Genomic DNA, 14,035 nt, shown 5'->3' with positions numbered 1-14,035 from the left:
AAATAGAAATAAAAACAAGAAACAAATGGGACCTAATGAAAATTAAAAGCTTTTGCACAGCAAAGGGAAACATGTCAAGACAAAAAGACAACCCGGAGAATGGTTGAAAATATTTGCAAATGATGCAACTGACAAAGGATTAATCTCCAAAATATACAAGCAGCTCATGCAGCTTAATATCAAAAAACAAACAACCCAATCCAAAAATGGGCAGAAGACCTAAACAGACATTTCTCCAAAGAAGATATACAGATTGCCAACAAACATATGAAGGGATGCTCAACATCACTAATCATTAGAGAAGTGCAAATCAAAACTACAATGAGGTATCACCTCACACCAGTCAGAATGGCCATCACCAAAAAATCTACAAACAACAACTGCTGGAGAGGGTGTGGAGTAAAGGGAGCCGTCTTGCACTGTTGGTGGGGATGTAAATTGATACAGTCACTACGGAGAACAGTATGGAGGTTCCTTAAAAATCTAAAAATAGAATTACCATATGACCCAGCAATCCCACTACTGGGCATATACCCTGGAAACCATAATTCAAAAAGAGTCATTCATGTACCCCAATGTTCACTGCAGCTCTATTTACAACAGCCAGGACATGGAAGCAACCTAAGTGTCCATCCACAGATGAATGGATAAAGAAGATGTGGCACATATATACAATGGAATACTACTCAGCCATAAAAGGAAACAAAATTGAGTTATTTGTAATGAGGTGGATGGAGCTAGAGTCTGTCATACAGAGTGAAGTAAGTCAGAATGAGAAAAACAAATACCATATGCTAACACATATATATGGGCTCACGGTTGGGCCCGTGAGCCATGGCCGCTGAGCCTGCGCGTCCGGAGCCTGTGCTCCGCAACGGGAGAGGCCACAACAGTGAGAGGCCCGCGTATCGCAACAAAAAAAAAAAAAAAAAAAAAAAATGGTTCTGAAGAACCTAGGGCCAGGACAGGAATAAAGTCACAGAAGTAGAGAATGGACTTGAGGACATGGGGAGTGGGAAGGGTAAGCTGGGAAGAAGTGAGAGAATGGCATGGACATATACACACTATCAAATGTAAAACAGATAGCTAGTGGGAAGCAGCCACATAGCACAGGGAGATCACTCAGTGTTTTGTGACCACCTCCAGGGGTGGGATAGGGAGGGTGGGAGGGAGACGCAAGAGGGAGGAGATATGGGGATATATGTGTATGTATAGCTGATTCACTTTGATATAAAGCAAAAACTAACACACCATTGTAAAGCAATTATACTCCAATAAAGATGCTAAAAAAAAAAAAATATATATATATATATATATATAAAGAACACTTTGTATGACTGTTATAACTGTGTACAAAAAGAATTCACATATTAAATTTCTCTCTCAAATATTAAACAAATTAAAAGGCTTCTGGGTAAAAATGAACTTTATTAAGAAAATCAATATTCACTTTTCAATATAAAAGTCTTACATTATAAAACTAACACAGAGGGCTTCCCTGGTGGCGCAGTGGTTGAGAGTCCGCCTGCCGATGCAGGGGACGTGAGTTCGTGCCCCGGTCCAGGAAGATCCCACATGCCGCGGAGCGGCTGGGCCCGTGAGCCATGGCCGCTGAGCCTGTGCGTCCGGAGCCTGTGCTCCGCAACGGGAGAGGCCACAACAGTGAGAGGCCCGCGTACAGCACAAAAAAAAAAAAAAAAAAAAAAAAAAAAAAAAAAAAAAAAAAAAAAACTAACACAGAAAAACAAAAAATAATTTAGTCAGTTTAACAGAGTAATCAGTAACTGTTAAATTTGACATAAAAGCTTTTATCACCAACATGCTAAAGACTAAAAATAAAAATATTTCCTAACTTTTTACAATTATTGCTAAGTAGAAAAACATGACAAGTTCCCCTATATGCCAAATGTATAACCCGACATAACACTAGAGTAGGGAGGGCTCAGCATAAGTTTTCCCTCTAATAAAATATAATGATGCAAATAATATTACCCAGTTTTTCACTTTTCAAATACTTGTAGGCTTAATGATGAAATTTCATGATTTATAAAATATGACCAAATCTAAGATTTATTTCAAGGTCTTAAGTTCCTGGAAAAAGTGGTAAAGGTCAGTAATAGATGCTCTTAATTGATTGATTTTCCTGCTCATAAACACAGTATTTTTTGTCTAAAGCATCTGGCATGCTTATTTGAAAAAATAAGATAATAAAACAGTAAGTTCTATCATTTAATCCTCACAACAATCCTAGGAGTGGGAACTATTATTATTCCATTGTACAGATGAGGAGTTGGAAGCTTTGAGCGGTTAAGTAACTTACCTAAGGTTATCAAGTTAGGGCTAAGATGGCATTCGAACCTAAGTAGCCTGGTTCCAGAATCCATATGCTTAAGCACTATCCAGATTACTGACATCCACCTAGACCCACTGAATCAAGGATGGACCCTTAGAGGATGAAACCCACGATTTTTCATTTTTAATAAAAGTATCAGATTATTTTTATACTATTTAAAGTTTGAGAACCACTGATATAACTGCTAGGAAAAACTGGTACAGATATGGGTAGTCCCATTATAATATATACACAAATATAAATACAATAGGTCCTTGACTGCTTACAGTGTATACTTTAAATAGGGGTGGGATGATTATTTTTTCACACTGAGGTATAGATATTTCAGTTGTGTATATAAATAAACACGGATTCTTCCTGAAGCAAACAGGCTTATAGGTTTGATCTAGTTTTTAAAAAGTCAACAACCACTATCAAATTAAAAAGTAGCTGAGGTCAAAACAGGATTCACTTTTTTAATTCACCAGAACTTAAATACAACAACAACAACAACAAAAACCAACATTTCACACAATTTAATTCCTGGATATGTTTCTGAGGTGCTAAATGTCATACTGCTAGAGCTTTTGAGAAGGAAATAAATTCAGTTCTTTGTTATATAATAACCAGTCTTCTTATATGTAGGAGTCTTTCAAATAATTAAAGAAACAAACTACATAGAATTATTATGAGAGGCAAAACTATAAGTTTTGCATGTAACAATAAAGTTTACTAGTGACTAATACTATGTCCTATTCTTTGCTTATTTGAAGCAAATGACCTATTTCCTGGGAAATAGCTGTCAATTTTCTTTCTCAGTAATACCATGGTATTTAAATTGTAAACCAGGCATAAGAACAACTGTTCTCATAAGTCTATTTCCCAACCCTAGCCACACACACACACACACACACACACACCCCTCTCTCACCCCCAACCCCGCCTTCTTTCTAGGACACCTTAAGAACCAGGAAGAGCACTTTATTTTAAGCAGTTCAATCTAGCAAAACATGTACTTTTGACCTTAAGTTTCTGAGTGGTAAGCAAATGGTCGGTAACTAACTAAAAACATCATTTACGACAGTGTTTTTCATACTTTTTTGCCCCCAACCCATGGTCAAAAATACATTTTACACTGCATGTCAGTAAACACACACAATGGAAACCAAAGTTTTATGAAACAATATTACCCTTATTATATTTGAAACTCTTAAAATTTCTATTTTAATTTTGTTAGCTTAAAAAAGAAATGCTGGTCATGCAATCCACTAAGCTGATTTCATGCCTCACTAATGAATACCACCTGCAATTAAACAAAACAAAACAAAACAAAAACTGTCTATGCTGTCTGTGCCACTTATTACATATAAAAATCCATCCATTAATACAGGAATGAAGGGGAATATCAACAGTGGACCAGACCTGTCCTGAGATCCATACTGCCAGGATGAATACTTTGAGGGATTAAGGAAAAAATGAGTGGGAGAAATAGCAAAGGCTAGCATGAAATCAGTGGAAGAATGAATGACAATATACTATTATAGCATTAAATAACACACACAAGCAATGGTAGAAAGGCCTCTAAGTAAACAGTAAATACACTTTTTTGTTTTTAACTGAATATGCTGGAACCAAGGTTACTTTATATAAAAGGATTTTGTAGAAATGGTTGTAATTCATCCTAAGGATGTCATTAAAAATACTCTAAAATACTAAAAGAAAAATATGTCTATTTTCTTTTACTGTTCATTTAAAAGTATTAAATTTTACCAATTAGTAGCTTCCATAAAAAACACTTCCAAAATAGAATTTTTACTGAAAAAAAGATGTGTCTACATTTTTGGATATAGGTAACTGTAAAACTCACATTACATATTATCAATATTTTCATAGTTATTACTCCTTTACCTTCTTTAGTTTTGAGACTCACAGAAATTCATTTTAACATCACTTTTTTTTTGGCAATTAAGTGTTAATTTTATAATCTAAACCAGAAATAGATTGGACACACTAATACAAAGAAAAATTTTAAAGAAATAGTCATTTGTTGTAGAAACTCATCTTTTATAAAGTAGAAAATAAAAGTATTATTTAACTAGGGTGAACTTCTCTGCTTATTCTAGTATCAACTACAAACAGAAAACTCTTCGCATAATCAGATAGCAGTACATACAAGTACTTTTTTCTTTTTGCAGAAATGTTTAAAAAACCATTCAATTAACATTTACTTAATATTCTCTCTGAAGTTCATATATAGCTGTGTTAAAAGTTTTGTTTTTTAAGTTAATAAGTCTGCTATTTCTATAGTGCCCAAATAAAGGAAAATAAAATGGATTACCTACACAATGCTACCATGTACAAATTATAGTTAGTTCTTGGAAGACTTTCATCTACACATTTACTTGATACATATATATATATTTCTATTAAATTACTTCTACAAAACAGTATAGCGTACAGAAAACCACAGAGATTTTTGACTATCAAGAGACAAAAAGAGAGGTAAAAATTTTTGAAATACTAGCAGATTAAATTTTAGCTATATCTACACTTGCAGGGAAAAAGTCATAGTTGGAAACATCTCATTAAAAGTATTGTGTGTTATGGCGGAATTTAGCCAATCTCTTGAGGAACAATATAAACACTGAAACAAAAAATTAAACTAAAAAGTATTGAGACAAAATTGAAACATTTACCTGAAATTCTGGTACAGTAGGTGACTTTGTGACAGTTTTCCTCTTCTTTGTGATTGCTTTTTTAGATATGGATTTTTTTCCTTTCAAGATTAAAAGAGAAAAGCTTCATAATGCTGTTTATAGCACTTCATTAACAAAACCCAAATTACATAGAACCTTGAAAGTTAAATTATAACTAACAGATGGCTTCTAGTGAGTCAAATAAAAATGATGAATCAAAACAAGCCCCAGCAAAAGCAAACATTAAACTATAACTACCTGTAACAGACATATTAACAAATGGTGTTTTCTTTCTATAAGAAACAAACTATTATAATCTCCAATGTGTTGCACAGTACCAGAATTTATTACAATAAGATTTGGCAAAAAAGTCACATTACTACTGCTTAGTTAAAATCTAATTCACACTTAAAATGAGGTTACATAAGAAAAAACCTTACCTTTAACAATGACTTCTGTAGTCAGGAACTTGCATAGAACTATACTCTGAAGACTATGGTCTTTATTCAACCTAATGTGAAAATCCTCTCAGTAGCTTAGGAAACAGGGTTTTCCTTCTATCCCTTTAGTTCTGCACTCACCTAATGGGCTGCCGTTGGCAGTATTCAATAACCAGTTTTAAAACAAGGTAAACATTTCCCTTTAAAGTGCACCTAGTCATTTGTGCAATCAGAAATCACTAGGAAAAATAAATCCACATTCTTAAAGAAATCTATTTCATGGCATAAAGTACATATAATCTAAAATATGTATTTAACCAGACAAAAGAAATATGTACATACATATAGCCTCTATTTTCTAGTAAGGAACATAGTCAAGTAAATGCTTTTCCCCCCATTTGCAATCAGCAAAATCAATTAATAAATTGTTACTTAATCAACAAACATGAGATACAGTACACTTTATGGGGACAACAAAAAATTATAAAATGGAAACCCTGTCCTCCAAGAGCTTACAATCTATGTAGGGAGTAAAAAATTAATTAGAAATACTTAAAAGTTAATTTTAGTTCACAATCATTTGCAGGCTAAAATCATCTTAAAAATTACTTTTTTTTAAAAGAGAAAATGACTAAGTACCGAAAGCAACTTTGCTATACTACATAAACCCTATTGTTCTTTTCTAAATGTTTTCCTGCATAGATGTGATCTTGCATGAAAACAGTTAATTTTATTGCAACATTTTATTCAACTCATAAGCGCAATTCCAGTTTACAATATAATTGTATTTTCTTCTGTATTCCTCTTTCAATCATATCACAGAATTGTAATTTGGGTCATTTCTAACTTTGACTCAATAAAATGCAAGTATACCATACTTGAACTACTGCAAATTTTCAGTGGCTGAGATTCACATGGGTTTTAGTGTTTTGTTCCACTAGGTAACAATTAAATTTAAAAACCTAATGTAGGGACTTCCCTGGTGGTGCAGTGGTTAAGAATACACCTGCCAATGCAGGGGACATGGGTTCGAGCCCTGGTCCACGAAGATCCCACATGCCGCGGAGCAACTAAGCCCGCGAGCCACAACTACTAAAGCCCACGCACCTATAGCCCGTGCTCTGCATGAAGAGAAGCCATTGCAATGAGAAGCCCGCGCACCGCAATGAAGAGTAGCGCCTGCTTGCCGCAACTAGAAAAAGCCCACGTGCAGCAATAAAGACCCAACACAGCCAAAAATAAATTTAAAAAAACTAATGTATATTTCTTATCACTGTTATTTGCTTATGTGCTCACACAGTACCTACACTAGAACTAAACTCATACAAAAACAAATGGGTGGGTGGCTGCTTTAGCAATATTCAAGGAGAAGTGATTAAATTCTTGGTATCTCTATAATACAGCTAGTTACTGATTTCTAAACTGGATGCAATAGGTACCTCTCAAGGGGACTGATAAATCTGAACACCAAAATGCCTTTCCTCTATATGCTACCTTTACTATTCTTGAAAGTTCATGGGAAAAGATTTAACTGCTTGCTGACCTAAGACAGCAATTTGAAGGAAATGAAATCCTTCCTCATTCCTATTCCCCACCCCCTCAGCACTCCTCTAACTAGCTTTTTAAAAAAAATTTGATTTTGTATTTATTTCTTTATAAGCACAACAGAGGTCACTCTTGATATTCCCAATTAATTTCATATTGTTGCCACAGAGGCACTAAGGTACTAAATTCTCAGTTAACTCTAACAGTCACTCTGTTTGACTGTAAATTAAGTAAATTAAGCAGCTGAGGTGGTTACTAGGCATCTCCTTTCATCATGTCATTAAGATACTTAAATGTTATTAAGTAACTAGAAGTAGTACTGTGCAGTAGTTTTAAGCTTGAGTTTTGGAACTAAACTACCTGGGTTGGAATATCAGTTCTAACCACCTACTAGCTGCAAGACCTTGAGCAAATTATTTTATTTCCTTGTGAAGTTTCATCATCTCTAAAATAGGGATAACGATATCACCTATGTTGTGAGAATTAAACGAGTTAAAACACGTTAAGAGCTTAGACTACTGCTAGGCACATGGTAAATCACCAATAAATGTTAGCGGTTGTTCTCATGTGCCTTAGCTAAGTTGTGGTAAAGGTTTAAACAAAATGTTTATTATCTTTTAACCTTCTTCAAATTCTTTTATTAACTTAGTCCTTCATTTTAGTTCTTCTTGCTCTTATGTCCTATGTGCTACCACTCGACTTTGTACACATATCAATTAATGTAACACTTATCATACAGTATTATAATTATCTGTTTATATGTTTCTCTTCCTTACTAGATTGGAAATTACTGACAACAGAAATCCTATTATTCATTTTGCACGTACAGCATTTAGCACACAAGAGAAATGATCCTTAAATATAAGAATCCTATACTTCATCAGAAATTTTATCAGTTTGGGGATAGAAAAAGGGAGGCAGGTAATTGTTTACAATTCTTAGGGTCAATCTGAGTCCATTTTATAATGAGGAAAACACTGACAGACAATTTAAATAATTTACACAATTTACCAAAGAGTTTCACAACATGACCTAGGAACGGTAGTAAGGAAAATAACATTTATTGATAGCCTACTATGTGTCAGACACTTAGTAAGGTGATATATAAATTACCTCAGTTAATTCTGAAAACCACCCTCCAAGGTAGGCAACATCCCCATTTTAATAAGGGATAAATGAAGATCAAAAAGGTTACTTAACTTACTTAAGTGTTACACTGTAATAAGTAAGCCCCATAGCCAGGGACTCTAATACCAAAGTCCAAGCTCTTTCCATTATGTAATTCTAACCTCTCAAAAATCATAGTTACCATCTATTGATTCCTACCGTGTGCCAGGCACCATGCTAGGTGCTATGCATTTGCTTGCTATTCCATTAAACCTTGAAAAAATACAGCAAGGTAGGTATTACCTCATTTTTCACAGAGAAAGAAACAGGCTATAAACAGGTAAATAAATTGATGGAGAACTTACAGCTAATATGCACTGGAGCATATATTTGTACTAGATGTGTCTCACTTCAAAGCTGTGCTCTTTTTATGGTAAAATACTGCATTGTTTTCAGACATTCTACAGGGATGTAATCTGCATCTGATTGATTTCAGAGCATTCCTTTTGATTAGGGTTATAAGATTTGCATATTCACTATTACTTAATACCTTGAGACTATGTCCTCCACAAAACAATTTGAATACAAATTTTCCTGTATTCTTCAATAAAAATCAACTGTTACTTTTTATTAAATATTACTTTTAAAATGGAGCATGGGATACTGTAAAACCACACAGCCTTTGTTTTATAACCTGTTTTTGCTCCAGGGCAAGATAATATAGAGGGCAAGTTACATACTGCCCCCTAGTGGGCTTCCATTCCTCTACCACTTACTTGATCATACCAACGGCTTTTACCTCCACTGCCCTAAGTCACCTAGTCCCATAAAATATAGCTGTCAGAAGTCAATTTAAAACATACAAAGAATTTCAACACAATTCCTGAGCCTAAAACACAAACATGGGCAAAAAGTGAGTGTCAACATGTACCTAGAAATGGATAAGGAAACTAAATATGGCCTAGTAATTGATACAAGCACAGCCTAATGAAGCTTTTTAAAATTACGCTTAGATCAGCTCTAGAAGGAAGCCCAACTTGAGAGAAAAATATAACTAAAAATATATTTCACACTATAACTTAGGCATAAAATTGTAGTATTCTAGAACATGGAGATACACTTACCAGAAAAATTAAGGTGACTATCATTCCCAATCCAACTCTTTCCTTAGTCTCTTATTCTTCATCTTTACCTTCACCTGGTTTTCCTGCCTGTATTCACTCCTTGGCTCCTTGGACTATTCAGGCTTCCACTTCAATACTCCTAGATTTGGCCTTCCCATGTTTAAAAATTATTCTAACACATACACTACTCTCTCGGTACTTTCATTTTAGGAATATTAATGTGAATGGATACTAAGACATTAATCACTGTTAAAAGTAAAAACCCAAGAGCATCTGTATTATAAGTGATTCTGGCAAGTGCCTAGCTAGATGGTGAAGTCACAGAAACAGTCTAAATATGGCTTTAATTTACTAAGTGTCCATATCTTGGCTAATATGTTTCTGGAATGTTCTAAGTAAGCCACTGACTTTAATAAAACAGCTGATTTTCCTTCTATTCTCCTTGCCTATGAGCAAATTTCTCATCATACTGGCATTTTTTAACACTATAAAATAATTCGATAACTCCTGAATACCTATTTCTTTTTTTCCCCTTTAACTCAGAATACTGAATTAGTTGTCAAATTCTGCTATTTACTGCAACATCTCTCTCAAAATGTTTTCTTCTTCTGTCAGTGTGATAGAACAGTTATAAAATCATTCCTTATCTGGATTTAGAATTTCCTCTTCCTGGAGTTATCTTCTATCCCTTCATTTTTATAAACACTGCCAGTTTCTTTTTATAGCTCTTTAATGGCATCCTAATTACCCTGCAACATTCCTTCTCCTAATCCTGCCATTCACTTACTAGCTGTGTGACCTTGGATACGTTAATAAGCCTCTCTGTGCCTCAGTTTTAAAAAATCTATAAAATCTATATAATGGGGGGAATAGTAGCATCTACTTATGAGTTTTTATGAGGATTAAATGAGACAATATGTATAAAGGCTTAGAATAGTGCCTGGCATGCAGTAATCATTATATGAGTATTAGGTTTTTGCAGGGGTGGAGGAAGTAGAAGGCATTAAAATAAAAGGACATGGAGTATAGTCGATTCCTTCAGTCTTGTATCTTGGCATCTTGAGTTGGTCCTCTAAGAATTTTTCCCATAAAGACACACATAGTTAGGTTCTATACTAATATTAACACAGAATTACACAACTGTTTCACAGATAAGGGCCTGGATATAATCAAATATTGTAGATTACATTACTTTCTCAGTCATTCCCTATAAAGCAGCTCATTACTTTCACACATTTGATATATTTTATTTCAAGCTCATTTCCCTGCACTGTATTCCTGATTCAATTATCTAAAATAGCACCACATACCCAGAAAGATATCACCTCAAAATGGCATATTTCCATCATTCAAACACCTTTTAAACCCTCAACTTTTCAACTTTTTCCTTAAGTTTTTCTCTAATTATGCTTATTTTTTCAGTGACACTTGGCTTAATTACGCCTCCATGGCTGTGCTCACATTATTAACCATTTTTCATCTACCCAATCCCCATTATTCTTCAAAGTCCTTCATCTTCTATTAAATCTTACTATAGCACACATGGATTTAGCCTCTCTTTGACCTTTGTATGGTCTTTACCATATACTTAACAATTATTAAATGAGGCTATTTACTATTTTTGAACCTTAGTTTCTTCACCTATAAGAAACTAACACCACTTGTCTTAGTTATTTTAATTGGTTTAGAGGAGCTCACACAAAATGATTTGGTTGAAAATAATGACCATGTAAGGAGGGAAAAACCCTCCAAACCAAACTGGTTGAAATAAATAACTTAAAATACCACAAGCTTTTTTGTAATAATTAATGTATCTTGAATCATTTTTGTTTTTTTCAGGTTTTATAAAAAGTCCTCTCATTTTAAGATTTCTCACTCATTTCACTCAACTCTACCTGCTCTACACGATCTATAATAGTGCATTACCAAAAACAACCAAAATGTCCAGTAAGGAGGTTGGTTAAATGGACTACACAATACACATAACAGAATCCTACATAGCCATTTAAAATGATGCTACAGAGATCTATTTATTGCACAAAGATGTTCATGGTATACTGTCATGTGGGAAAAAAGCAGATTGTAAAATGGTATGTATAGTATAATCCTATTAAAAAATATAAATGCATTAAAAGAATGTGAAAGATACATATTAAGGGATAAATCTTAGTTATATCTGGGAGAACCACATTATGTGTGTTCATTTATTCATTCAATAGATTCTTACACAATGAGTTAGTCACTGTGCTAAGTGCTAGGGATGCAAAACCAGAAATAATCCTTCTGTCCTCAAGAATGTTATAGAACAGAGGGAGACAATCATCAAAACAACCTAGAAATTTAACTATTAAGAATAAATTTTATAAATAAGTATTATGAAGGGGAAGTATCTAGTGCTATAAGTATGCATAATTGGGAAAATGCCAATGTTTTTCTATTCTACAATGCTTCCAAGAGTAAGGAGCAGGCTCAAATAAATGAAAATAAATTCAAAATTTACAAAGCAGGAAGAAAAGTCCAATTCTGAAAAACAGATTAAAATGCTTATGGATTGCAAAAGTGTCTCACAGCACACTAAAATTATCAAATCATTTTCAGCCAATTTATCTTTGTGCCTTCTACTAAAAATCATCTGCCATCACAATAAGCTTTACTAAATCTGGAGATTCCAGCAAAATTTAGGGCCTGTGTAATCAACATAAATTGGACCAGGTTAACTACATAAATCCCGATTAACTACATTTAGTCCACCCTAAGTAAAGGTTCATAAATCAGCCATGGGTGACACAGCTTATCCCAAAGCACATTCTACAGAATACTATTCCTTGAAAAAAGCTCTGTATTCAAGTAAACTTGAAAAATACTAGGTTAAACAAAACTAAACAGTTTTCTTCAAGATTTTCTGAAGTCCTTAATATACTTGCCCAGAATCACTTATGTACAATTCTACAGTCCAAAACGTTCTGAAAACTGAAGTTTTAAAAACAATTTATATGATAGCAAAACCTGACATAAACTGTTATGAGGTTCTTTGTAGTCTTCATCTCATTTAGTTTGACTATTTCATATTTTTCTGTAGAAATTATACATTTGATTACACGGGCTGCCCTAAGCTCCACTGGGGATGTTATTTAATAAACATTATATATATCATAATACTCTTCTAAAATCTGAAGATTTCTGAATTCCAAAACACATCCGGTACAAGAGTTTTGTACGATGCACTGTGGACCTGTACTAATGCACAATGTGAATCTGTAAGAGGAATATTTCCCAAACCTGTGACCATGAAGCTCACTTTTAAAAGGAGTAAGAAAGGAAACACTGGATTAGGGTATGCCCCTAACTATAAAAGGCCACAATGTCATATACCTAATAAAAAAACCTCAGGGCAAAGCCTCAGATAGACAAGTGTACAGAAAGACATAAAACAGATGTTCTGTTGTTGTTATATCATTTTACGTAGTACTGTTATGCCAGTAAGAAGTTTAGTGAAGAAACTAAAGAACTGGCCTATGCTTACTCAGTACTAACAAGGGAGAAGGAAACTGTATTAGCCAGATCCTAGTATTTGTGCCACTGAAAACTGACTTTCCAAAATTTGCCCTGAAGATAAAATGAGAAAGTGTATAGGCGAGTGCCATTATTTTCTTCTACTTCATTCCTATAAGCCTTCTCTTCCCAACAAACAGCCTCAGAGAGCATGAACCGTACTCACTGAATTTGCTTCTGAGTTTTATTCACCCACTTGTCTAGAACTGGACATGCAACTCCCACAAATTTTTTCTCTGATCTACAAACACTCTGAACTTCCATTTTAAAAATGAAGCAACACTTTATTTGCTTACAATACAAACTCCTTTTAATTCAATCCTTAGGAGTTAATATTTTTATTCTGCTACTGGTATAATCTGTATAGGATCTACATCAATATCTATTTTATCTTATAAATCATCATGAGCCATAATTACTTTTGAACACATGAATAGTAGGTCATAAGTGAACACTTAAAAGGTTTTAGGTGATAATGGTATTAATAAAACAATACTACATGCTTTGGAATTGAAAACAGTTTTTAAATTTTAAAATATTATTTAATATATTAGAGGCTAACATTTCAAAGAGAACTTGCCAAATCAGTAAAACTAAATTTATATAGCCTAATGGATTGCTTATAAAATTTAAAGGATTTATTGTTGAGAGTCACTTTAAAAAAACTGCAGCTTTTTATCATCTGGGTCAATGTGGACCACTTTGCAATTTTTAGTTTAACAAATTAAGCCTGTTTTTTTTTTTGCAGTACGCGGGCCGCTCACGGTTGTGGCCTCTCCTGTTGCGGAGCACAGGCTCCAGACGCGCAGGCTCAGCGGCCAGGGCTCATGGGCCTAGCCGATCTGCGGCATGTGGCATCTTCCCAGACCGGCGCACGGACCCGTGTCCCCTGCATCAGCAGGTGGACTCTCAACCACTGCGCCACCAGGGAAGCCCAAGCCTGTTCTTGATGGTAAAATTTGTACTACTTCTTTATTATATATTACATACACATTTTAAAATACATTTAACTGTATTTAATGATTTAAATAGCTAAAGTATAACAGCAACTATATCAGCTAAACAAAGTTCACTCCCTCATCTGCCAACTCATCAAGTTACTGTCTAATCTTCATTACCTTTGTTACTGAGGGAAGGAATAAAAAACTGAAATCCATAAATAATGACAATAAATCACAACTCATTTTAGTAAACAATTCAAGTTTTTCCCAATCCAGCAACTTTTTATTAGTGTTAATA

General features: G+C 34.2%; 1 protein-coding gene across 4 annotated transcripts in view; it reads right to left on the bottom strand.

The window, feature by feature from the left end:
- KIAA2026 (KIAA2026 ortholog) overlaps nt 1-14,035 on the bottom strand; it is a 104,322-nt gene that overhangs the window by 34,890 nt on the left and 55,397 nt on the right. For all 4 annotated transcript variants that reach the window (XM_029202467.1, XM_029202470.1, XM_029202468.1 and 1 more), the window contains one exon: nt 5,029-5,108. In XM_029202467.1, coding sequence (XP_029058300.1) covers nt 5,029-5,108 — 80 coding nt within the window. The remainder of the gene's footprint in view (nt 1-5,028; nt 5,109-14,035) is intronic.

The sequence above is a fragment of the Monodon monoceros genome, unplaced genomic scaffold, assembly GCF_005190385.1.
Source record: "Monodon monoceros isolate NGI ecotype Baffin Bay Population unplaced genomic scaffold, NGI_Narwhal_1 Super_Scaffold_5, whole genome shotgun sequence".
Lineage (NCBI taxonomy): Eukaryota > Metazoa > Chordata > Mammalia > Artiodactyla > Monodontidae > Monodon > Monodon monoceros.
Note: the sequence above shows the minus strand (reverse complement) of the source record. Positions and strands in the feature narration are given on the sequence as shown.